Genomic DNA, 22,020 nt, shown 5'->3' with positions numbered 1-22,020 from the left:
CCCCCCCCCCCCCCCCCCCCCCCCCCCCCCCCCCCCCCCCCCCCCCCCCCCCCCCCCCCCCCGGTGTGAAGGACCTAATGGCCCAGATGTGGCTTCTCAAAGTTCAAAGGACGGCGGCTTACCCTGGAAAATCTCCCTAAATGTTCTGTGCAAAGTTAGTACTCGTCACGGTTCAGGGTTGGAGGGGAGATCGTAAACATCTGCGATAACTTACCTTCCTACACCGGCCTGACGGCAAGCAATGAAAATGCATCCTGCGATGACCGCTGGGAAAAGTGTCAGCTTCCTGTGCATGACCTTGGGGTTTGGCATGCTCGTAAAAATACCTTCTTGGGGCTGCACAAATGCGTCAGTAATGGTTACATGCGACGGAACAGAGCCAGGCTACGCCCGACGAGACAACGACTCACCTTTCCTTTCATGAAGCCGTGATCGAAAGTCAACTGAAAATCATGTTAATTACTTGAACACTTTGCGAGATAGACCGCGAGCAGATAGCTGCGGCAACAGTCTGCCCCAAGGCGCCAAAGGAAGAACCACAGCGTGCAGAACAGGTCAGATTCCGACCACATACCTTGAAAATGTGCTTCGCACTGTCGCTGACGGTCTTGCCGAGGTTCTGATTGATATGTCAGCAGCGAGTCCGAATAAAAAACTGCCGCCAAGAATTCGCGAAACGAACAACTTGGTGTTGAACGTCATTGTGCTGCGTGGGTCTTTGGATGAAAAACCATCAAGAAAGATTCCCATGCTGCACGCATACACTTCAACACCAAATTCCTGGCTTCTCTCAAGATCGCTGTAGTATGGGCCAAACGTACGATACTATCCGAGAAACTTCCGATATCCCGGTAAGCCTGGAGCAGAGACTTGGAAGTCTTGTCTGCCCATGTTGTTAGCATGATATGCTGAGAAAGAGGGTACGGGAAGGTGACGAACCCTGGCCCTTTCCCTGCAATCTCGCCAAGTTCTTGGAATCGCGGCCCTCGCCGAAAGCGATCGTCGTCTCGAGTTGGGAGCCGTTCAGCAAGGGGTTCACCGCGTCACCGACACGGGAGGGATCGTCGTTGCCTTGGTCATCGTTGGCGAACGTACGCCACTCGGAACGGGTATCGATGATGCGCTCGCCGACGACGAGGCCGCAGGAGCCGCAGACCATGTCGCCGGACGAGAACTCCTCGACCAGGTTCGGCGGATACTCCTTGCAGTCGGGACAAATCACCACCTCCGAAAGGTCATCCTCGAAGACCTTCTCTTCCGTCGCGGCACCGTTGGGGCCGAGCATCTTGGGTTCGTACGGCTTGGGCGTATAGATGTTGTTGAGTTCGTCGAAAACCTTGCGACGACGCTTGAGTTCCTTCTTTCTTCGCCGGAGTTCCTGACGCTTGTTGACTACCGCTTTGTGGGTGGGCAGATTCTCTTTCTCTTTCGTTGTCTTGCTGTTTGTCCAGAGGAGGTCGTTGGTAAGTTGGACGAAGAGCGGCGAATGCAGCTTGGCGGTGTTTCGGCGATCGGGTGGGTTTCGTCGAGGGAAGGAGGGACCGTCTCAAAGGACGATCGGGATTACTGCTTTTCGAGTCGAAAGACGAGTCTCGTTTCCGCGCGGGGCAGGAAGCACCGACGACGATGTAGACTGTTCTTTGTTGAACTAAAGGTCAAACTCGTTCAACGGGGGGTCGGCGAAGAAAGCGGCTGGATAAAGGCCTTCACTAGATAAATTCAAGGTGAGCCATGGTTTCCTGACTTGCGGCAGGAAGTTTTCCTCTCTCACCAATTAAGACGACTGTGACAGAGTCGCACGAGGAGGGAGAGAGGAGGAGAGGAAGAAAGCAGGCTCTTGATTGCCAGCCGACCGATTCTACCAGTGAAGGCGTCCGAGAGTTGTGGCGAACAAAGAACCCCGAGTCCCAGATCGTTGAGCAGTCGGCTCGAAGGTCGTGTGCGACGGTCGCAAAAATGCTCTACTCAAAAACGGCAGGCCGAGGGCGAGATGGTTTTCGAGATGCGTTTCGCGGCGGGTTGCAGACGATCTTCGTGGGGGCGAGCGAGCGACGTTAGTGGGTTGTAGAGGAAAAGAGTTGAGGCTCAGTTTCGGATTAACGACACAGCACTTTGGCCTTCTGCCTGGTGCTGCCGGAGATGAGGCGGCAGCGGATGACTCAGCTAGAGACCGCCTCGTTTCAGTGGTTGGTTCAGCGGCAGGCGCCACCCGTGGGGCTCAACTTCCCAGTTCCAGCCCCGAGGTCAGTGGTTTGTCAGCCGGGCTCATCAGGCAACTGACTGTGCACCTCGAATTTCTGGTCCACCGAAGCTTCCAGGCATCTTCAGTCACCACACTACAGTTTAATCAAGACATTGTTGGGACAATCGCATCTCTGAATATGTTCAGTGTTGGGTATCAATACAAATGAAAGAAGGTAACAAAATATACAAGCATGGCGATATCCATGCTCCGTCCAAAACCGACCCAACCACGCTATGCAACCCCATGAAATCACTGATACGCCTATAATACAGCGCGCCCTCTCCTGACGATCACTATTGCAAGTGAAGCGGAATATCAGACCCTCTCGACAGCGTTCGCAGATGCCTTGGTGATTCCCCGGCAGGGACGTAAATCGCCGGCATTGGCGGGGGTACCGGCTTCCGAATCAGCGGCGTCCGGACCGGCGACGGCGACCTGGATCGCGGGGGCAGCGGGACCTCCACCTCCACGCCGGGATGGGGCTCGGCGTACGGCCTTCCCAGCGAGGCAGATGACGAAGACTCCGAGTCGGATCTGGCCCTGCGTGCTTCGCTAGGCGCCCACCCGCTCCTCGAAGTCTGGTCGTGGTGGTGCGGGTCGTACAACGGCTCCGGTAGACGCTGGTGCTGCTGCATCTGCGTCTCTCCCGAGTCGGAATCTTCGTCGCTGGAGCCCCTACTGCCCGTCGACGGGGTCCGGCAGGCGAGGGACTTGCGGATCATGATGCTGCGCTGTAGCTCCTCCTCCTCGAGACGCTCTAGGGCGCTCAGCTTACGCCGGCGAGTGAACTCCTTGCGTGTGAGGTATGGATCTCTCTTACACGCCTCGCGGAACTGGCTGTTCTTTTTGCGGTCGAAAATGTAGAATAGTGCGGCCGACATGATGGCAGCTCCGCAGATGACGATTACAATGATAAGAATGGTTGTCGTATTAGTGGCTGGGGCAGACTCGTCGTTGCCGGGCGTGCCGCCGAGACCGAGGCCGCTATCTGCTTCTGGTGTTGGTGTTGGTGTTGTGTCTTGCGCTGCTTGTGCTCGTCTGAGGATGCTGGCGATGACAGGTGCCATTCTCCCTGACTTTATTTATATTGACGTGTGGTTATGAACCTGCTGGCAGCGGGCTAAGAACACAGAGCTCGTCCGCCCGTCGGTCTTGCCTTCGGCGTAAGGTAGGCGTGCAGAGCTTGTTGATGATGGTGCCGTTGTTAGTGTGTGCCGGCGCCGGCCTCCGTCGGTGCCAGCGGATCGGGTGTGGTGGGGGAGGGAAGGTGGCGTATGTAAGTGATGCGGTTCACTGACACTCCGGACGGCTGCACCCAAGCGATGATAACATGAACATGCCCTTGATAGTCGTTTGGCTCGAGCTTGCTGTCGATAGACGGACGAACGCGATTATGTGCTGATCTTGAAGAGTCCGTGTTGAGGAACAAGAGGGATGAGGGTCCTTAAAACTTGTTCCCCTCTTCAAGGCAGCGTGATCTTCAGCACCGCCGGGCGGATTGCATCCCGTTTCCCTTTGCGTCTTGGCTATCTTAGCTTTGGGAGATACCCATGGCGGGAGTGTGCATATTGCGGCGTGGGTAATTAGTAGACTACCTCGGAACGGAAAGAGACAAACCAAAAAAAGAGGGCAAGACTGGGAATAGTAGCACCAAGAGCAAGCGTAGGCAAGGCACAATGTCGTCGTTGGACCGCCGCAGACGCCAACTGAGCGCCCATCATTGGCTGCGCCATCGTCGTAGCCCCCATGTCCCGTAACGCAGAGAAACGAACCCGGTCTGCCGCCCGAACCAACAGAGGGCGTGAGTGAGGTGTGTGTGCAAATCGCCTCGACGCCGGATTGACTTTTGCTCTTCTCAAATTGCTGAAGATTGACGCAAATTGCAGGGTCCAATGTCGTGTCTGCCTGCTGCCTCTCTCATCTTGACTTGAAATGACTTTGGCTCGCCGGGCTTGGGATTAACTTCCCGGGCAATCCTGTCGTACTCATCTGCCTGGTGCTGTGGCCCTCGAAAGGCGTCGATCGGTCTTCGGGAGTGTGGCGGTTGACGTGAGCGAGCTGCGCGATTGTGTTGCAATTGGACCGCTGGGCGACCACCGTGTGTCACTGTCACCCAACTTAGACTCCACGATTCCCCGGTCCACGAATTGCCCTAATTAGGTGGCCTTGTACGGCTTGGTTAGCGCACATGGGCTTAGTGTTGCTCGGTGCTCGGTCATGAGTGGTGCGCGGTTGAACGAACCAACCGAACCTCCTGGGTTCCCCCAACGAAGGACCCGCGAGGCGGAGTTGGGAACCCCGGCCAGTTCATGTAAGTCGATGGAGGGGTTCAGGGCTGGCTGTAAGTCTGCGATCCATTTCCGTGTCCCCAGCTGCATCGCGAGGTTACAGCGATGGTCAACTGACCGAGACAAAGGGAGAGCTCGCAGATCTTGGTGCCAGAGGCCGTTGTCAGCACCGTCTTGATGCTGGCCTTGCTCGTAATGCCCATCACTCTTTGTCCTCTCCCCTGATCTTCTCAACGACTCGGTTAGCTTTTCGTCCTTACACAAAGGGCGGCCCAGTAACGGCTCCAGCTCCAGACCACGAGGGAGGCAAAAGATGCTTAAAGTCCGCTCGAAACGGGCGGCCAGGCTCCTGGTGGCAGTGAAGGTTTACTGCATCTCAGAACCTTCCCAATCTGCTCGGGGCGTAAGGTATGCCGCTATCCTTCGTCCCGTGCGCCGTTTCAACGGTGCATTCTTCCTATTGTTCAGGCAGCCAGGAACACTTTGTGACTCCTTCTCATGGACCGCCATATGCTGTACGAACGTCATCACCCGTAGGAGCCCTGTTCCGCGCAGAATAATACCGTTGGAAATGGTACGTCGGTGGTAGACACAGGATGACATATCGGACCGTGACTGGAGTTGAGGTACCAGATAGGTCTCGGACCCCAACTTAGGCTGACTGATGGGGCCATCACATCACCAGCACCAACGGCGACATTTGCTGACCATCTGAGTTGATCTTCGGCTCCACGGGTGGTGCCGCCGTCCCTTGCGGCGTTCATGGATGTGTGCTTGTCATAAACGAGCTGGTGTCTCTCCCGGCCCAATTTGGCAGCTGATTAACAACTCGCCGGTGCTGTGCCGCATCGTAGCGTGCGTGCTTGCGTGCCATCGACAGCGCCATCTGCAACCAAGGATGGGCTGAGCGGTTAGTGTAGTGGGGGAACGAGGCGGCGTTGACTCTTGGCTTGCTCTTGTGCGAGCTGATCGGGGCGTGTTGGTCCGGCGCATCGAGCGACTGGCCTGGCTTTTGGTCGAGTTTCTTCGAGGCGCACTCGATGCCTGATTTGAGAATCGATGCGGTTCGAAATGTTGTTTCTCGGTGCTGGTGTGCTTTTCCGAACTGCTTCCCAAGCTTCGCAGCACGTCGCAATGTGCAACTCAAATCCAAGGTTCGTAGAAGCGACACGCAAAATCGTCTCGTCTCTTCTTCCGAGCTTTGGCCTTGAGGCTGCATTCGGATGGTCCCCAGAAAGGCTCCTCGAATTACGATTTCAGGTGATGATTGGTCTGGTGCCTGAATGATTTGAATTGGGTTGTGATGAGATTGGCGGATGGTGTTGGTCTTGTCAAATTACGCCGCGTTGTAATTATCTGGTGCAAATTCAGGTCTGCGGGCTGTTCTGGGCCGCTACGGTATGGCGCCTGGCGCCAAGTGCGAAGCGGCTAGGAGTGGCAGAACCTCCTCCTGTCATCTCAACACTAACTAACAACTTCACAGGTATAGGCGGGGGTGCCTGTAGATCTACAAACCAGCTTCACAGGGCCGTCGACCCAGCCGCAGAGTGCTTGGCTGGGTAAGATCTCATCGCCTTGATCTTCCCACTTTGCCCACGAATCCAAATTGATTTGACATTGCGAGCACTTTAGGGACCACAACCGAAGACATCGCATCCGCGGCCAAAGACGCTTGCAGAACGAGGCCGAAATTCTGAATCGTCACCAGTCCAAGACCTCGTTCCTCCGCCTCGTAATCGGCCATCTACCGGTTCAAGACTTTTGGAAGGCGAAATTCTCACCGAGTCCCAGAGGAAGCGATCGACTCGCCTCGAGATACAACATATGGTCAGGTGCATCATCGACGTCAGGTTCTCCGTAAGGACGGCATGGTCCAAATGAGTATGTAACGACATGCTTTTACCCATCTTACATGTATTTTCTCTTGATTCTAACCAGCCTCATAGACGTAAAATAGCGACCAACGTTTCTCGGAAGTCCAAGTCGGCGACTGCCGTCCACGAAGATTCCACGTTCGCCAAGGAGGACCACCTTATCGACGACGCACGAGGCCCGGAAGCCATGCTCCAGCTTCACTCAGACACGCTAATGGATCCTTGGTCATGTCTCGGAAAACATTTCGACTGAATGTTGTTGGTGTTGCCGCCGGCCTGCACTATTTCTAGGTCCTAGTCTTGTTCACGGGGGTGATGACTACAACTTCGACTTCGGCTGGTAAGGAGTCAGACCGGAAGATCATGATAAGGACTTGATGATTCTGAAGCGCACGTGCCATTATTAGGACCACGTTCGCCATAGATGGAAAACTTTCTCGGTCCAGAAAGCTTGGAGATCATCCTGTTCAAGACTCGGCAAGGGCTCGGGGTGAAAAACGTGGGAGATGTCCATTGCCCCTCTTGGATGCTTCACTACTCGACATGGGTTGTATTGTCAGTCAGCCAACCGTTGGCCCAAAATCCGAGGTCCAACAAGGAACACCGAGCGTCGTGACGGGGGCGAAGGCGTGTAGTGGAGCTTGAAACTACTCAATTACCCAGGTCGCACTCGCCATATCGTCAGGCTCACTTAGTCCAACAAGTCGATGTAGAACGCGGCGACCAAGGCCTTTAAACAACTCGCCACTTCCGTAGGAACATAGGATTGAGGTTCACGATATCGGCATAGAAGGTGGCCGGGATGTCTTGGAGAAGGATTCCACCCAGAGAGAACATCGTCTTAGACGTCTCCCAACACACGTCTTACCGGGTGCTATAATGGGGGGCCTATGAGCTCCGTGGGATCTCACGTGTACCAGCAGGTAGATGGGTCTTTGAGAAAAACAGCGGCATTAGGGACGTGAAAATGAACATATGTGAAAGGCAGAGAGGTTGAGGCGACGCAGCATCGATTTTCAACGGCGTCCACTTGGATTCCGGGCTCAGTCGTGGTTGCAAATTGCATGTTTCGCGTGTTACCCGGCTCTACGTCAGATGTTGAATACGAAGCTAGAAAGAAGCTGTATACACGGAATTAAGCGGCAGTTTTGCCAACATGATCACTGCTTGCCAGCTTGATGTAGATCGTGACTCCTTTGATCCGACTGACAAGAAGATAGCGCTGCTCGAGACCGGAAACTCAGACATCCGTGTGACTATTCGTCAATTTCACCGGCGGTATTGATCACGACCTTGCTTCCTTTTGATTTCAGAAGCCGGTTCATCAGTATTCTGATGGGACTCGTTAATGTGATGGTGTTCTGGTCAGACAACGTTGACCTATCCCAAATGAGAAGCAGAGAACCCCGCCATGCTCAGCAAGCCACCGGATGAGGCTCGCCAGATTCAGAAGGCTACTGCGCGATGCTCGTCACATTCAGCAAGCCACCAGACGAGCCTCAAGGGCGAGGCCGCGCAGATCTGTCAATGTCTCGGTTTACAGCTTTCAGCTTCGAATATTCAGCCATCATCACAGGTCTCAGTTACAATAAGCGTCGTGAATGGAGTGCCAAGAACACGGCATTACCGCCCGGAGTTTCGAACCCGACAACATCTTGATGACTCTATGAGCAGATGATGCTTTCCCATTGCTTCAAGATGCAATGATACTATTCTCAATAGAATCTCGCAAGAGTCCCTCGAGTATATAAACCAGATCTCCGTCCATCCAGTCCAACCTCCATGCAACAAGACAATCCCATCTCATCCCATCCCATTCCCAATCACCACTCTCACAATCCCATCCAACCCACAATGGCTTCCACCATCGCCGACGGCCAAATCTACGCCGTCATGAACATCGCCTCCAAGACGGTCCTCGACCTGGACGACGGCAAGGGCGGCAACAACGTCAACGTCTCGGGCTGGGACCCGGCGTTCCCGACGGCGGCCCAGAACCGCCTCTGGAAGTTCGAGCGGCACGGCGACTTCTGGAAGCTCTTCAACTACAAGTCCGGCACCGCGCTGACCATGCAGAACGGCGCCTCGGGCAACGGCACCCCCGTCGTCGGCTCGGAGAGCTTCGACTCCGATCGCCAGCTGTGGCGGTTCGCGCTCAACTCCGTCTCGAAGAAGCCCCCTTTCTTCAGGTGAAGTTTTGATGTCTTGTTTTGGACGGGATCACCGGCTGACTGTTGGAAGAATCACGAACAAGGAGTCGGGCACTGTCGTCGACCTCAACGACGGTGGTTCAGGCAACGGGTCCGTCACAATCCCCCCCCCCCGGAATGTTTCTCCTGGCCAATTGGCCAACATCTTAATAGTACGAAAATTCAAGGTTGGGACAACAACACCAACACCAGAAACCAGGAGTGGGTTTTGGTGTCGATTACTCCTTAGGCGGTCTCGAACTATATCATTATCTCTCTACCCAGTGTTCTGTCTACTATTTCTTTCCCCGATATATTACAAGAGGATGCGTAGGTTTGGTGCCGTAGAAGCTTCCTACTAGGCCTCTAAAACAATGCGAATCAATATCACTTACATCTGAACTCATATGTGCTGGGTGTCGACTGAGACCTGGCTTCGGCTGCTAAGCCGCCTGCCCGCTTACCGTCGATCATGTCAGACAAAAAACCGTCCAGGAATGGCTCATTGTCGCAGGGGGTGAAGTCGGCGGCACAGCAGCGCGGCTGTGTACGATTATCGACATACTGCATGCGGCCGTGGAAGCGACGGACCGCTGCGCGATTGTGCGCGTCAAAAAAGCACCCCCGGCCAGGGCGATGTATGTCTGTCATATCTGCGTTGAGGAAGCCCGTTACAGGGCCAACCGCCAACAACAAAATGACATGACGACATGCCGCTCCCCCCGCGCCGCCTAGGCGCACTTTCAGCGACTTATTCAGGACCGTTGGCCGTTGGTGCGTGGAAACGAGAGCGGTTCCCCTCTCTTAGATCTGCACCTTTACCGCTCAGCCACGCGCGAGCGGCTGCGCTAGAGAAAATGCCGCGTGATGTGACGAACGTCTTGGACCCCGCTGTTTCTGCCGCAGTCCCGCCGGGAAGGATTGACGAGGGTGAACAGGAGAAACCATCGTTTGTCCCGTCATTTGCGACAGGTTGTTGGTAGCGGTCGAGAGCTGTGATGGGTGAAGTTGTGAGGCGTAGCTTCATCTTATTGCAAGCTGCGAGATATCCACAATAGGTTCGTGATGTTCCAGGGAGGACCCTGCCACAGCCCCCGGATCCCAGCAGCTCCACTAAGCGACCTGCCAAATTAGTGTGATGGGTTGTGTCACAGCGCGCGATTTCGACGTTTTCTCGCAGCTGAGCAGTGCTGGTCTGCCTACAGATAGGTTTCACAACTTGAAAGCTTTATTGTTCTGGGTATCATAGCCTCTTGCGGCCTTCTGCCGCCGCATTCTCCATCTCATATATACCGTATCTTGAAGATGCCTCTGTGACATACTCAAGACTTATGCAAGACTTATTCACAAATGGTAAGGGCCTTCGTTCCTGATGATGTAAATCTCTCCAACGAGGACCGTGCAGCCGACGGTCATTGCGATGGCGATGATGGGGACATTGACGCGCGCGAACTCCATCCTGCGGACGTGAATGTGCTTCCTCTCGAGGATGTCACGCCACAACAAGCCTGCCAACGATGCACTAAATGCAGTACTGAATGCGCCGTAGTTAACGCCGAGCGCCATGCTGTAAACGGTCGCCCAAAATGTCCGATCGCTGATGGGATCGCTGCCGGGTTGTCTGTGTATCTCCTGCCACGCCTGGATGACGCGCGACAGGAGGATTGTTGTGCCGATGTTAGTTCCTGCAAACTAAGCAGCCACCACAGTTAGCATGTATGATACGGAGCTGGACAATCTCGGGCAGATACTCACATTGCAGAGGATCACCGAGAGGAACCCCATGCCGCCGATGGCACCGATGGTTCCCGTCTTTTCCACCCAGTGATCCCATCCGTATGCGAAGACCGGAACCCAGCCCTTGGTAACCAATGCTTGAACCAACACGAACATGGCAAACGCAAACGGCACCAGAGCGAAGGGTAGATGCGATACCACGGCCATGACGGTGGGGAATGTCTCCTGCGACCATCGGTAGCCATCTTTGCACAGAGACACGAGAGTCGCCTTGTGCTGCTTCCGGGGAATGGCTTGGTTCACATCGGGTCGAGGTCTTTCTTCAAAATCTGTCGACTGTTTCTCATTCACGGGGGTGTTGATCCCCGAGATCAAGATGCCCTGCGGTGGTTCATCTGGATCGTTTCGATTTCGAAGCCCGTTTGGTTTCTCGATAGCAGTTGATTCACTGCTCGGTGGGCGACTGTTATCTGGATTTCCTACGGCTGTGGACATTGAAGGGTCCAGGCGAGGGCTCGATGCGGGCGTCGGAGATATGCTTCCTTCTTCCACAGGACCAGCGGGCGTCAGGGTGAGCAAAGGCGTGAGGCCCCTACCGGGACTTAGAGGCGGACTTTCGTCGTCCGGGCTCTTGAGCCCGTCCTTGGCGTCGGCGTCGGCGTCGCCATGGGCATCGGCATCTTGGACATGGATTTCTGGCCATGCCTCACTTGACCGCCTCTGTGCGGTGGAGAACATCTCTGTGCCACATTCAGTGGATCTTCGTCCTCCTCGAGTAATAGTCCTTCCGGTTCTCGCCTCCTCTCTCAAAGCTCTCTCAACCCGAGCACGTTCGAGCTCCTGTCGACCTTTGCGAGCAATTTCTCGTGTCTCCTCCCGGTTGATCCATCCAAATGCAAGGTCCCAGCACAGCATGACAAATGCGGCCGGCAGGGTTACCCAGAAGACTTGAAAGTGCTCATCGTTCTTGGTCTTGACACTGGCAGCGTTGATTGCCAGGACCGTTATGAGGGTCACTGCCATGATGAAGGCGCCGAACGCCGCGCCTTTTTTGTCGAGAAAGGGGTTCATGATCTCGACAAGAGATAGAAGCTTACCCTCGTTCCCGTTTGTGTTGTTGTCTTCCTCATCCTCAGCCGCCGTTCCTCTCGCGTTAGGAATATTGGGATTGACGGGTTTCGACTTGGCCTCTGTTGGAAGCTCGCGCATTTCGATAGAGACGGGGATGAGGCCCTCGTTCGCGAAAACGATGTACAGCAAGAACGGAAACAAGACCAGGGCCGTGATGACGACGGGAACAACCATGTTGGCGGTATAGTCGATAAATTTGATGTTGAAAGCACCAGCAAGCACGAGGTTGGTGGGGTTTGACGAGACCAGAATCGCCGAGGCGATGTTGGCTATGGCGAACTGTGTGAAGATCCAGGCTCTCGGGTGCTTGATATTGTTGGACACCCGTGTCATGTAGGCCAGGAAGGCCGTGCCAGAAAGAATAATAGGATCGTTGCCGATGAAGCTGCCAAGTCCAAAGAAGAAGGCGTACAGGTAGAAGAATAGCCTGTGGCCGACTTTTCCTCCCCACTGCAGAACTTTCAGAGCCAGGTATCGAATCAGACCTGAGGCGTCGATTGATATGGCGATGTAGGCAAGAGTGATGAAGAAGACCATGATGTCGAGGGGAAAGATGCCGTTGTCGCCGAGAGTGCCATCCTTGACTTCCTTCTTACCGATAGCGAGGATAGCGATGAGGAAGAGGTCTGCAATGAGAGGTGCGGTGACAGAGTTCATGGGAAACCTCAGCCGAACGAACTTCGTGGCTTCTTCTCGATGCCCATGGCGAGTGCTTTTTTCTCTGGGCGAAATCACTCTCAGGGCGCTCAGGGAATCCAGAAAGGCGTTTGAGAGTCGCACCGGGACGTAGACTGGGATGTGAAAAGGAAAAAGAACGACGATATCTTTACTTCCGTGTCAGTCGTGGAATCTCAGACGTGGTGAAGCCTGACGAAGATACAAGGCCGGATAGATGCATATACTCACTGGCGAAGAAGAAGATAATGAGGGTGACGATAGACCTCCACTCCTTGATCTGGTCGGTGCCAATGTCGATGTTGGTGTCCATCGTGGCGATTGAACTTGTGAGAGGGTTCAACCACCACGAAATGACGCAGCTATGCGTAGTTTACGGACACAAAGCTGGGATAAGGCTGGAATCTTTCGTGTGCCACGCCTGTACATGTCGAGGAGGATTGCAGGATTGGTGACAGCTGAAGGGTCGAGATCAGGCTCCGGGGTGGAAAGAAAAGAAGAAAACGGGAGCACGAATGGCGGCAGGTGCCCGCTGCGGTCTGGAATGTCAGCCCTAGCGCTTTCCTAGGTAATGAAACCTGCAATTCTTCATTGGACTGACCCCGCTTTTTGTTGAACCACGGACGGCACTGAACGGCTCGTTTTCGCGTTATTTTACTGGTTCTAACTAATTCCACTCTGATGCAGGCTTTTTACAGCCAATTATCTCAATTCCAGTGCCAACTCGGGTGCTCATCTTTCCCTCGTCCACTACCGCTAGTTTCCTTTCCCGTTCATCGCAGTAAGCACAACTCAACGCCCGACGGATACTCGCAGGAGCTAAGCTGCATCATCGATATGCTGCGCCACCTCCGGAATTGTCACCCAGTGTCTCTGGCTTGTTTGCTGCTCGCCCCGGAGTAGCACGCCCGCGCTGTTGCCTCGAATGAGCCGCACCCGGTCACGCGAGCACTTGCTCGTGGCGGCGCTCTGTTCCTGAAAGCTTGGAATGGGACGACGGCAAACTTCTCCGCTCTATCATTTCTCTGGGGGAAAGAGGGACGACTTGACGTCTAAATTGCCGGTCGATTCCCGGCCATTGGGTTCCCTATCTTTGCGAACTCGACATCTGGGCGGGAGTGGAGTTGTCCGTAAGCTTATTTCCAACCTTACCCGGCCTCGGGTCGGCTTCCATCCATGGCGCCCCTCTCCGCGACAGCGCTGCTTCACGCCGTCCTCAAGCGTGGAGATACCACCGGTGTCGGTTCGTCTTGCGACGACATCGACGGTCCTTGTCTTGAAGTCGCTTGCGCCTGGCCGCTGTCAGGTCAATATGGTTTCGGTCAGCGAATCTTGTAAGTGAAGCTTCTCCACTCTGGCAAATCGGCAACTCAACCGACGGAGGAACTTGGCAAATGCTTGTACCCACCACAGTAATGGGACGAAACATATCTAGCGCAAAGGCTAATCGGGAGACGTCAGATACTACATCCTCGTCGTCGTCTGTGTTGTTGCAAGGAAGGAGGAATGGATAAGGGCTGTCTGTTTGGCCGCTGCTTTGCTCGTCCCAGCTGTTGCGGCCATCCACGGCATCGTCCTGGCGTCATTACATGTTGATGGTAAGTCTTAGACTGAATGCACAGCACAGCCAGTGTTCACCACTGACGGTTTCATGACCCAGGTGCCACAGACATGGACATCTACGGGGCCTTACAGTTCTGCTCCATTGGAATCTTGGCGGCGCCAGTCACCGTGAAGTTGTCTTCGACATTCTTCTACGACCCTGGAAGGAACATCATCTTCCTCTGGACCGGCCTCATTCTAGCTGGTGAGCACGACATCCACCCCACCCATCCAAACTCACCGTCTGACTCTTCTCAGGGCTTTTGAGCTTGGCGGTAGAGTTTTACCGCTCTGACACCCATCCGTGCACCGAAGCTGGTCTGGGGAGCCCAATCCCCTCGAGTGCCGGACGCTTTCCGTATGAACAAGGCAACAGGTGTAATCTCACGTGCTCCCAAGACGATGGCCCTACTTCACCTCTACGACTTGGCGCAGCAAGCGAGATCTATGTCGTCCCCAAGCCGAGCATCCTCCCCTTCGGCATGGCCATGTTCCTCGCAGCTGCGGAATGTGTGCCGGCAATTCTCTCCCTGGTTTCCATGTGGAACAAGATATTGGAAATTAATTGGAAAGCACGACGAACCGGCACTTCGTCAGAGAAACCCCGGTCGGAAGACAATGATGCTATCCCGGGAGCAAACGGAGCTACGTTTGGAAGCATGAAAGCCGTCAACCAAGCTATCCGGTCAATGTTGAGTGCTGTCGAGGTGCCCGTATTCGGGGGAGCTTGGCTGGCCGTGCTCATAATCGGCGAGATAAACTTTTGGAGCCCTCAGGTGGACTACCACACAGAGCCCATAGGCAGTATCGGTAAGCAGAGGCGTCCCCTTTCGCGCCTTCAAGCTGACTCCTTCAGGCCAATGGGGGACCATTCTCGGAACCGGAATGGCCGGGCTAGGCTCGCTCTATGTGTGGCTGGCGGAGAGCAGGAAAGAGACTGAAGAAGATTCCGAACATCACTGCAGTTGTAATCACAGTCATGATCACCATGAGCGACTTGACGACGAAAACGGCGAGGTGGATAGCTCTCGAACAAGCACGTCACATCGAGAGTTCCAAGACCGCAGGCCTGGTTCGGAGGGAGCGATATCTATCCCCCCATCAGAGGGTGAGGGGCAAGAAGCCCGCCGGAAAATCGCCAATTTTCTAGGGAAAGTCGGCAATTATTTCGGCAACCCAGCAAAAGATCCCTTTGGTGCCGGCGACTTCAAGAAGGGAGAGTGGCCGAGAATTCCGGGAGAGGCTGGTCGCAACGTTTTGATGGCCGAGCACGACGACACATATAGTATCATGGAAGTCGAGTCACGAGAATCTCGAGAAGACGGCTCGGGCAGTGACGTTGGCTCGGTGGCACCTACACCGGGATCGCCCACGTCTCCAGGTTCACCTACGTCGCCGCCATCATCGTTCCCGAGGCCTCCCAGACGGCATGCTAATACTCTACCATCCCGCCACTCGTCTTTTGAGCAACCGAGACCGGATGCAAATGCGTCGAGTGATCCAAGGGGCCGCTCGCAGGTGCGGCGTGCGACTTTAGAAGTGCCACCTTCTGCGCATCACCGGTTCTGATTCTAGAATTTGGGAGCATATAGATGGAAACGTACAAAAATTTAAGGCGTTCATGTATACCTAGTAATCTCGCAGCTTCGGTATGGACACAATACAACGAAGCCTTATGTTATATGCAAATAACGGAGATTTACCTGCTGAATCAACTCAACGTGACTGAAGGAATGGAACGCTGCAAAACCCACGAACAGGAGAACGTTCCCAGATTCCCCAGAAAACCGCAATGAATGGACCGTGCGCAATTACATAAGATCTTCGTTGTTTACCGGGATAATGCCGAGGCTTCTGCGGCGGAATCCCCGCCATCGGCCGGAGCTCGACCGGGGTCGGAGCTTCTAAGCAAACACGCCGCTCTGCCGTCCTCAACCTCCAATTGACTTTCCGGTAAAGCCATACATATCGGTAGAAGAAATCATGGCTAGCCCCTTTTTCAAAACTTCTTTCCGTGCAATTTCAAGGTCTGCGCGGCTCACCGGGCGGCCGTCACGCATACCGCAGGCATGGCGTCAATACTCCTCAGTTCCGAACAGCAAGCTGCCGCTTGACGGGTATCGGGTGTTGGACATGACGAGAGTTTTGGCTGGAGTAAGACACCCAGTTGAATTGGTATGAGAGTTTTCATGTAATTGACACGATGCTAGCCATACTGCACTCAAATCCTGGGCGATCTCGGGTACGGCCTACGAACCTCTTGAGGCGCATCTCACTGACATCATCAGAGCTGAGGTCATCAAGGTCGAGCATCCAACAAGAGGCGACGACACGCGAGCTTGGGGTCCTCCTTACGCAACCTACAAAGCCGACTCAACCCAACAAGGACCTGGTGAATCTGCATACTTCCTTGCAGTAAGCCTGCCTTCTTTCATGCCATGAGCCGGACTAACCCGACCCAAGGTGAACCGCAACAAAAAGTCCCTAGGCCTCAACTTCCAACACCCAGACGGCATCGACATACTCCACAAACTCGTATCAAAGTGCGACATCCTCGTCGAGAACTACCTCCCAGGGACCCTCAAAAAGTACAACCTCGACTACGACACCCTCCGCGCCATCAACCCGGGCCTCATCTACGCCTCGATCACGGGCTACGGCCAGACGGGTCCCTACTCGGACCGCGCGGGGTACGATGTCATGGTCGAGGCCGAGTTCGGCCTGATGCACATCACGGGCAGCCGCGACGGGCCGCCGGTCAAGGTCGGCGTCGCCGTGACGGACCTCACGACGGGCTTGTACACGAGCAACAGCATCATGGCGGCCCTCCTCGCGCGCGCCAGGACGGGCAAGGGCCAGCACATCGACGTCGCGCTAAGCGACTGCCAAACGGCCACGCTCGCCAACATCGCGAGCAGCTGTCTCATCAGCGGGAAGAAGGATTCGGGCCGCTGGGGCACCGCGCACCGTAAACCTTTCACTCAACCGCTCACTTTAGCACATCGATACTGACTAACCCCCGCGTAGCATCAATCGTGCCATACCGCTCCTTCAAGACCAAAGACGGCGACATCCTCTTCGGCGGCGGCAACGACCGCCTCTACGGCATCCTCTGCGACGGCCTGGGCCGCCCGGAGTGGAAGGACGACGCCAAGTACAAGACCAACGCGCAGCGCGTGGCCAACCGCGCCGAGCTCGAGGCGCTGATCGAGGCCATCACCTTCACCAAGACGACGGGGCAGTGGCTGAAGGTGTTCGAGGGCCGGGGCATGCCGTACGCGGCGGTCAACGACGTGCAGGGCACGCTGGACCACGAGCACACGCGGGCGCGGAACATGGTGGTGGAGATGGAGCACGGCGAGTGCGGGCCGATCCGGATGGTCAACACGCCTGTCAAGTACTCGGAGAGCGAGCCGAGCGTGAGGACGGCGCCGCCGACGCTGGGGCAGCATACCGGCGAGGTGCTCGTTGAGCATTTGGGGCTGTCGGAGGAGAGGATTGGGGAGTTGAAGAGTGGTGGTGTTGTGGGATAGGCGTGGTTGTGTTAGAGGACGGTTGTTGTCGACGTGAATCTGAGAATATGAGCATCATGGCTTCACAGTTTTGACCGTAATACTCCTCGCCACCTCTATGAGTGCCATTGCTGCCCCCCGGTAGCTCTAGTGTTGCCGTTGTTATCCGTTGTCACTACAGAAGTAGTCGATCAGGATTCAGAAATGATTACTGCGTACGGTGTATAGGTACATGTGTCACAGCATGACTCCTGCCTTTCACTGCAACTTTGGCCCGTCCCGAGGTGCTCACCGACACTGACCGAAGGTGAGTCCGTGCGACAAGCTCTGTCCGACGATCACGTGAAAGTCACGCGACATTTTCCGTTTTTGACATGCACTCACCACGTCCTTCCAGCTTCATTCGAATTTCCGTGTACTCTTTCTACCTTAACACGGGCACTTTACGGTGCTGTTGTCTCGATATTTTGTGTGTTTACTGTTGTCCGAAAAGCTGCCACTTCGTATCGCGCCGATTCCCCAGATTCATCCCGGAACACAGACACGTTTCCCGCTAGTGAGCTAGCAAGCAACCCTTCACATCGCGATGGAGAACGGCAGCATGTTCGCGTCTTCCGGGCCTAGCACACGTTTCGGGGAGGAATCCGGATCAGGAGAGACCAATCCAGACAGCGTTTATTCCCAGCCGGCGGAGCGGCCGGGTATCACTGCCGCTCGATCTGATCAAGCCATCTTCAAGACTCCCGTAGTCTTTAACGGCCAAACAGCTGGCCATGCACCTTCTACCCCGTCACGATACCACCAGCAATTCTCCGCGACGACGCAGCTGATCCTAAGTCGGATAAAAAACGGCTCGGGATCCAGTTCCTCGGCGACCCCATCCGACTTTTCCTCGGCTGCACTCCCGACCCCGGCAAAGGCGACGTACGAGGATGTTAGGCGCAGAGTCGTTCAGAACCTGGTTACCACGCCCACGGTTGCCATGCCCCAGACACCCGCAAACAAAACCGGCACACAGCCCTTTAGAAACCTCAACAGCCCGCCCTCAGCTACTTCACCTGCAGTCGGAGGCAAGAGGAAGCGAGGGGTCGAGGACCACGACGCCAGACGAAATGCGACACGCTCTGCCCCCACAGCCGAGCCCGCGGTCGTTCTCCCCCCGGCTCCGAAGCAGCCGCCAAAGAGGAGACGCATCAAGGATGAGACCAAGTGCAACAAGTGCCAGCGCACCTCTTACACGGAGGCCAACGTCATCATCGCTTGCGCTTGCGGCGAGGCTTGGCATCAACTCTGCCATGAGCCCCAGATCACGGAGGATACTGCCCGCAACCGCGCGTCCTTCAAGTGCGGCACCTGCATCCAGGAGGATAAGGACCAGGCGGCGTACCAGGTCGAGCTTGCCAAGTGGCGCGAGCTGAAGCAGGAGCAGGCGGGCTTGAAGAAGCAGCAGAACGAGGTTGCGAGAATGCGAGAGAGAAGGCTTGCAAACCTGCCGGGGTTTATCAAACCCGAGCTGGTCGGCTTCGAGGCGGGAGATGCCAGCATGGAGGCTGTAGGTCATCGACCCCGAGGCAGCGTGGAGCACATGCTGACAAACAACAGAGACGAGAATACTTCGACGATCTTCGCAGAACGGATTTGATTAACCTTTTGTCTTTCAGCGACCAGATCAAGCCCGGCCTCCTGGTAGACATCCTCACCTCGGTCTCCAAGAAGCACCCGGACCTCCCCATCTTCAGCGCACCGGACTGGGCCCAACCTAAAGTGGTAGCGAGCCCCCAGACGAACGTCCTTAAGAACGGCACCGGAAACCAGCTTAGGTCCAAGGTCTCCAAGCAGCGCTCAAAGACGGGCGGCGTCCGCAAGATCCTCAAGACCGCCCCCGCCGCGGCCAACGCAGAGGCCGCCGAAGACGAAGACGACGACGTCTTGCCCCCCTCGTGGTCCAAAGCAGGTCAGGGTCTTTACGCGACGCTGCCGCCGGAGAAGGAGGACGTCCATTACTTGGTCGACGATAACGACGAAGAGGGCTGTAGTCATTTCTTTGTCAACGCGCTGGGGAAGCAGATCACGGAGCCGATGATGGGATAGGATCCCAGCGGACGCCAGGATGAGGCACCTGTTAAGACCACGGGCGACGTCCAGACGGCTCACGCGGCGGGTTGGCCGCTGAGCACGGCCGAGAACCGCGAGCACACCAGAGACGGCGAAGGCAGCAGCAAGGGACCCGAAGACACCGACGAGGGTGACAGCAGCACCGACGGCAGCAACAAGGGGAATGACGGGAGGAACCCCAAGGCACCGGTGAGGCCGAGAATTATCCTAAAGGTCAAGGGAAGCAGCAACTCCGCGGCCGCGCAGAATCCGACAGCCGCCGGACCTGCAGTCATCCAGGTCAAGACCGGCGGCAACAAGCCCAAGGCCCCCAAGAAGAGAAAGACGTCCGCCGGCTCCCCGGACAGCCCCCCGGCCATCGAGGCCAACGGCACCAAACCCAAGGCTCAACAGAAGAGGAAGACTTCCGCCGGCTCCTCCGCCGATAAGAGAGGTAAGACCACGAAGCGGGGCAAGAAGGCACCCGCCGCGCCCGCCGTCCCTGCGCAGACGTCCCCCGCCCAGCCCCGTTTCCGTACGACGAGACGGAGTCTGGAAGCCTCGGCGTATGTGCCGGAGTATACTTCTTCCAAAGCGGCGCGGGATCTGGAGCCTTGGTTCTGAGGGGGGTTGGTGTTTGTTGATGACGAACGGAGGGAGGGCGTCAGAGAGAGCAACTGTATGAGTATCGGTAGACAGACAGGGATGGCATTGTAGATTCGATACACTAATAGCACAGCGGTATTATCGCTTCACCTGGTGTGTTCCTTTCTGGGGCGGACTTATTCACATCCATCCTCGGGCAAGTCAGCAGCAGCACATGATAAAATGAGGCTGGAAATGTGTGTAGACTTACTGCTGCGACGACGGCAACGATAGCAATAACATACCAGTAATAGGCTGTTGACTGCCTTAGGGTGTGTATGATTCCCCCCCGTTTCCCGTTTCTTTTCTTTCCTCGAGGATCGAACTGCCGTGAGTTACACGTCGCGTATGTATAAGACAGATCAATATAGAGAACCCCACGACTCAAGGCATGAACAAGACACACAATTGACAGCTGCTCTTCGTCGCAACGACCCCACGTTTCCGAAGCCCGCATGACCATGACTCCATACCCAAAAACTCCAGACGAAAGCCGCATAATCCATCATCCCAAGGTTTATCAATCATCCCATCAAACAACAATCGCGCCATTCGTCTCAATGCATCGGGATGGAGATTACTTGTTGGGATGTTTTGTTCATTATCATTACGTAGTATAGCTTACGTCTACCTTCATTAATTTTCTTTCTTTTTTGGTCGGGGCTGGGGGGCTACGCGCTACGCCGGCCTCATGACGGCCTCGGGCGGCGGACTCAACCCCGCGGTCCCCGTCCCGCTGCTCGCGACGGAGTCGACGCTGAAGCTGATCCCGCTCACGCTGTTCTTGACCCTCCGCACGCCCATCCTTACCGGTAAGTCGACCGTGTTCCCCTCCTCCTCCGCGCGCGCCGGCCCGCGCGCGGCTTCCACGTCGACGTCCGCGACGCTGGTCTCCGGAGCCCCGCCGGCGCTGCGCAGACGATGCGCGCCCGGGCCCGGGGCCGGTCTCCTCCTCCTCCTCCTCCACGTGAACAAACGCTTCGCATCTTTCGCGTACCGCCTGACCTCCTTGGAAAGCCAGTGGCGGCAGAGCACGACGAATAAGAGATTCCAGAGGCCGAGGCCCCAGAGGAACATGTAGGCGAGGACCCTGCCGTAGGAGTCGGACATGCCCCAGTACTCGAAGTCGGGGGCGAAGACGTCGCCGCCGAAGGCGATGTAGACGGCGAAGACGGCGATGTAGCCGAGGCCGAGGACGAGGCGGAGGATGAGGGCCCAGCCGGGCCAGGGGTCGTGGGCGTGGACTATTGAGCGGGCGTCGAGGAGGATGTCTGTGGAGAGCATGATTATGAGGGCTACCGCCGCCGGGCTGTTGTCATTGTTAACATTTTGAGTCAACAAGAGTGAGAGTTGAGATGGAGATGTACCCTGTGCGATATGATAGCGGAAACGGCACGTTATACAAGAACCACGACATGATCCATAGCAAAATGCTCGCGGCCGCGACGTGCAGCACGTCGTTGGCGATCTGGGCGCGGAGGAGCCATCGTTTGAATTGCCGGGCTTGTCGGTGGTTCGGGCGTCGAGCGCGCCGGACTCTAGTCCGGGACCGTGGGGGAGGCGGTATCGTGAGCGGTGGTGGACGGTGGGGGCGTTCCATTGTTTTGGTGTGTGTGTTTGTTGTTGTTATGTGAGTGGTTGGTGAGATGTAATGTTGATTTCCTCACGCCAATCGTCGTTTGAAGAATGAGAGAGGCGATTAACGGGCGGCGGCGGGGGAGAGTGAGGAGCAGCAAGGTTGGAGGGCGGTCTTCAGCATGTTCCCTTTCTCGCGTCCGATTATTGGAAAGAATTGGTGTTTGATTGAAATGCTGGTTGCTCCGTCGCTTCGGTTTTGGAGAGAAATGTGTTATCGAACTCGATGTCCCGGCATGCCAGTGACGTTTTGTTGTGAAGGTCGAAAGGGAAATGAGACCGAAACAAGAGACGGACGGGAAGGGCTAGAGAGAGACAAGAGGTGAAAACAAAATAGAAATTAGAGATAAAAATAAGACCTGGGGCCCGATGCGGCCGATGTCTCAGGCCGGG

The 22,020-nt window shown here is 55.7% G+C and overlaps 7 protein-coding genes across 7 annotated transcripts in view; 3 read left to right on the top strand and 4 right to left on the bottom strand.

Moving 5' to 3' along the window:
- CkaCkLH20_08891 (transcription initiation protein) overlaps window positions 1-1,492 on the bottom strand; it is a gene marked incomplete at both ends in the record, with an annotated part of 2,326 nt that extends 834 nt beyond the window's left edge. Inside the window, 6 exons of the mRNA XM_038891606.1 lie at window positions 123-145; window positions 215-336; window positions 411-443; window positions 575-619; window positions 822-883; window positions 940-1,492. Of these exons, the coding sequence (XP_038743242.1) occupies window positions 123-145; window positions 215-336; window positions 411-443; window positions 575-619; window positions 822-883; window positions 940-1,492 (838 nt within the window). The remainder of the gene's footprint in view (window positions 1-122; window positions 146-214; window positions 337-410; window positions 444-574; window positions 620-821; window positions 884-939) is intronic.
- A 1,046-nt stretch (window positions 1,493-2,538) lies between these two features.
- On the bottom strand, window positions 2,539-3,312 carry CkaCkLH20_08890 (uncharacterized protein; the record flags this gene model as incomplete). The annotated part of the gene is made up of 1 exon (XM_038891605.1): window positions 2,539-3,312. The coding sequence occupies one exon, from the start codon at window positions 3,310-3,312 to the stop codon at window positions 2,539-2,541; it is 774 nt and encodes a 257-aa protein (XP_038743241.1).
- A 4,949-nt stretch (window positions 3,313-8,261) lies between these two features.
- On the top strand, window positions 8,262-8,846 carry CkaCkLH20_08889 (uncharacterized protein; the record flags this gene model as incomplete). Its single annotated transcript, XM_038891604.1, has 3 exons — window positions 8,262-8,596; window positions 8,649-8,708; window positions 8,771-8,846. The coding sequence occupies 3 exons, from the start codon at window positions 8,262-8,264 to the stop codon at window positions 8,844-8,846; spliced, it is 471 nt and encodes a 156-aa protein (XP_038743240.1).
- Window positions 8,847-9,940: 1,094 nt separating this feature from the next.
- Window positions 9,941-12,452, bottom strand: CkaCkLH20_08888 (putative arsenite efflux transporter; the record flags this gene model as incomplete). Its single annotated transcript, XM_038891603.1, has 4 exons — window positions 9,941-10,288; window positions 10,352-12,090; window positions 12,144-12,185; window positions 12,371-12,452. The coding sequence occupies 4 exons, from the start codon at window positions 12,450-12,452 to the stop codon at window positions 9,941-9,943; spliced, it is 2,211 nt and encodes a 736-aa protein (XP_038743239.1).
- An 863-nt stretch (window positions 12,453-13,315) lies between these two features.
- CkaCkLH20_08887 (CoA-transferase family III) lies at window positions 13,316-17,274 on the top strand (the record flags this gene model as incomplete). Its single annotated transcript, XM_038891602.1, has 9 exons — window positions 13,316-13,473; window positions 13,601-13,737; window positions 13,800-13,946; window positions 14,000-14,551; window positions 15,831-15,895; window positions 15,952-15,983; window positions 16,030-16,156; window positions 16,205-16,709; window positions 16,769-17,274. 9 exons carry the CDS (start codon window positions 13,316-13,318, stop codon window positions 17,272-17,274), a joined length of 2,229 nt encoding a protein of 742 aa, XP_038743238.1.
- Window positions 17,275-17,839: 565 nt separating this feature from the next.
- CkaCkLH20_08886 (phd finger domain-containing protein) lies at window positions 17,840-19,971 on the top strand (the record flags this gene model as incomplete). The annotated part of the gene is made up of 3 exons (XM_038891601.1): window positions 17,840-18,805; window positions 18,856-19,299; window positions 19,345-19,971. 3 exons carry the CDS (start codon window positions 17,840-17,842, stop codon window positions 19,969-19,971), a joined length of 2,037 nt encoding a protein of 678 aa, XP_038743237.1.
- Window positions 19,972-20,670: 699 nt separating this feature from the next.
- Window positions 20,671-21,592, bottom strand: CkaCkLH20_08885 (uncharacterized protein; the record flags this gene model as incomplete). The annotated part of the gene is made up of 2 exons (XM_038891600.1): window positions 20,671-21,301; window positions 21,360-21,592. The coding sequence occupies 2 exons, from the start codon at window positions 21,590-21,592 to the stop codon at window positions 20,671-20,673; spliced, it is 864 nt and encodes a 287-aa protein (XP_038743236.1).
- Window positions 21,593-22,020: the final 428 nt, after the last annotated feature.

The sequence above is a fragment of the Colletotrichum karsti genome (genome assembly GCF_011947395.1).
Source record: "Colletotrichum karsti strain CkLH20 chromosome Unknown Scaffold30, whole genome shotgun sequence".
NCBI lineage: Eukaryota > Fungi > Ascomycota > Sordariomycetes > Glomerellales > Glomerellaceae > Colletotrichum > Colletotrichum karsti.
The sequence above is the reverse complement of the archived record's forward strand: the minus strand, read 5'-3'. Positions and strand labels throughout refer to the sequence as shown.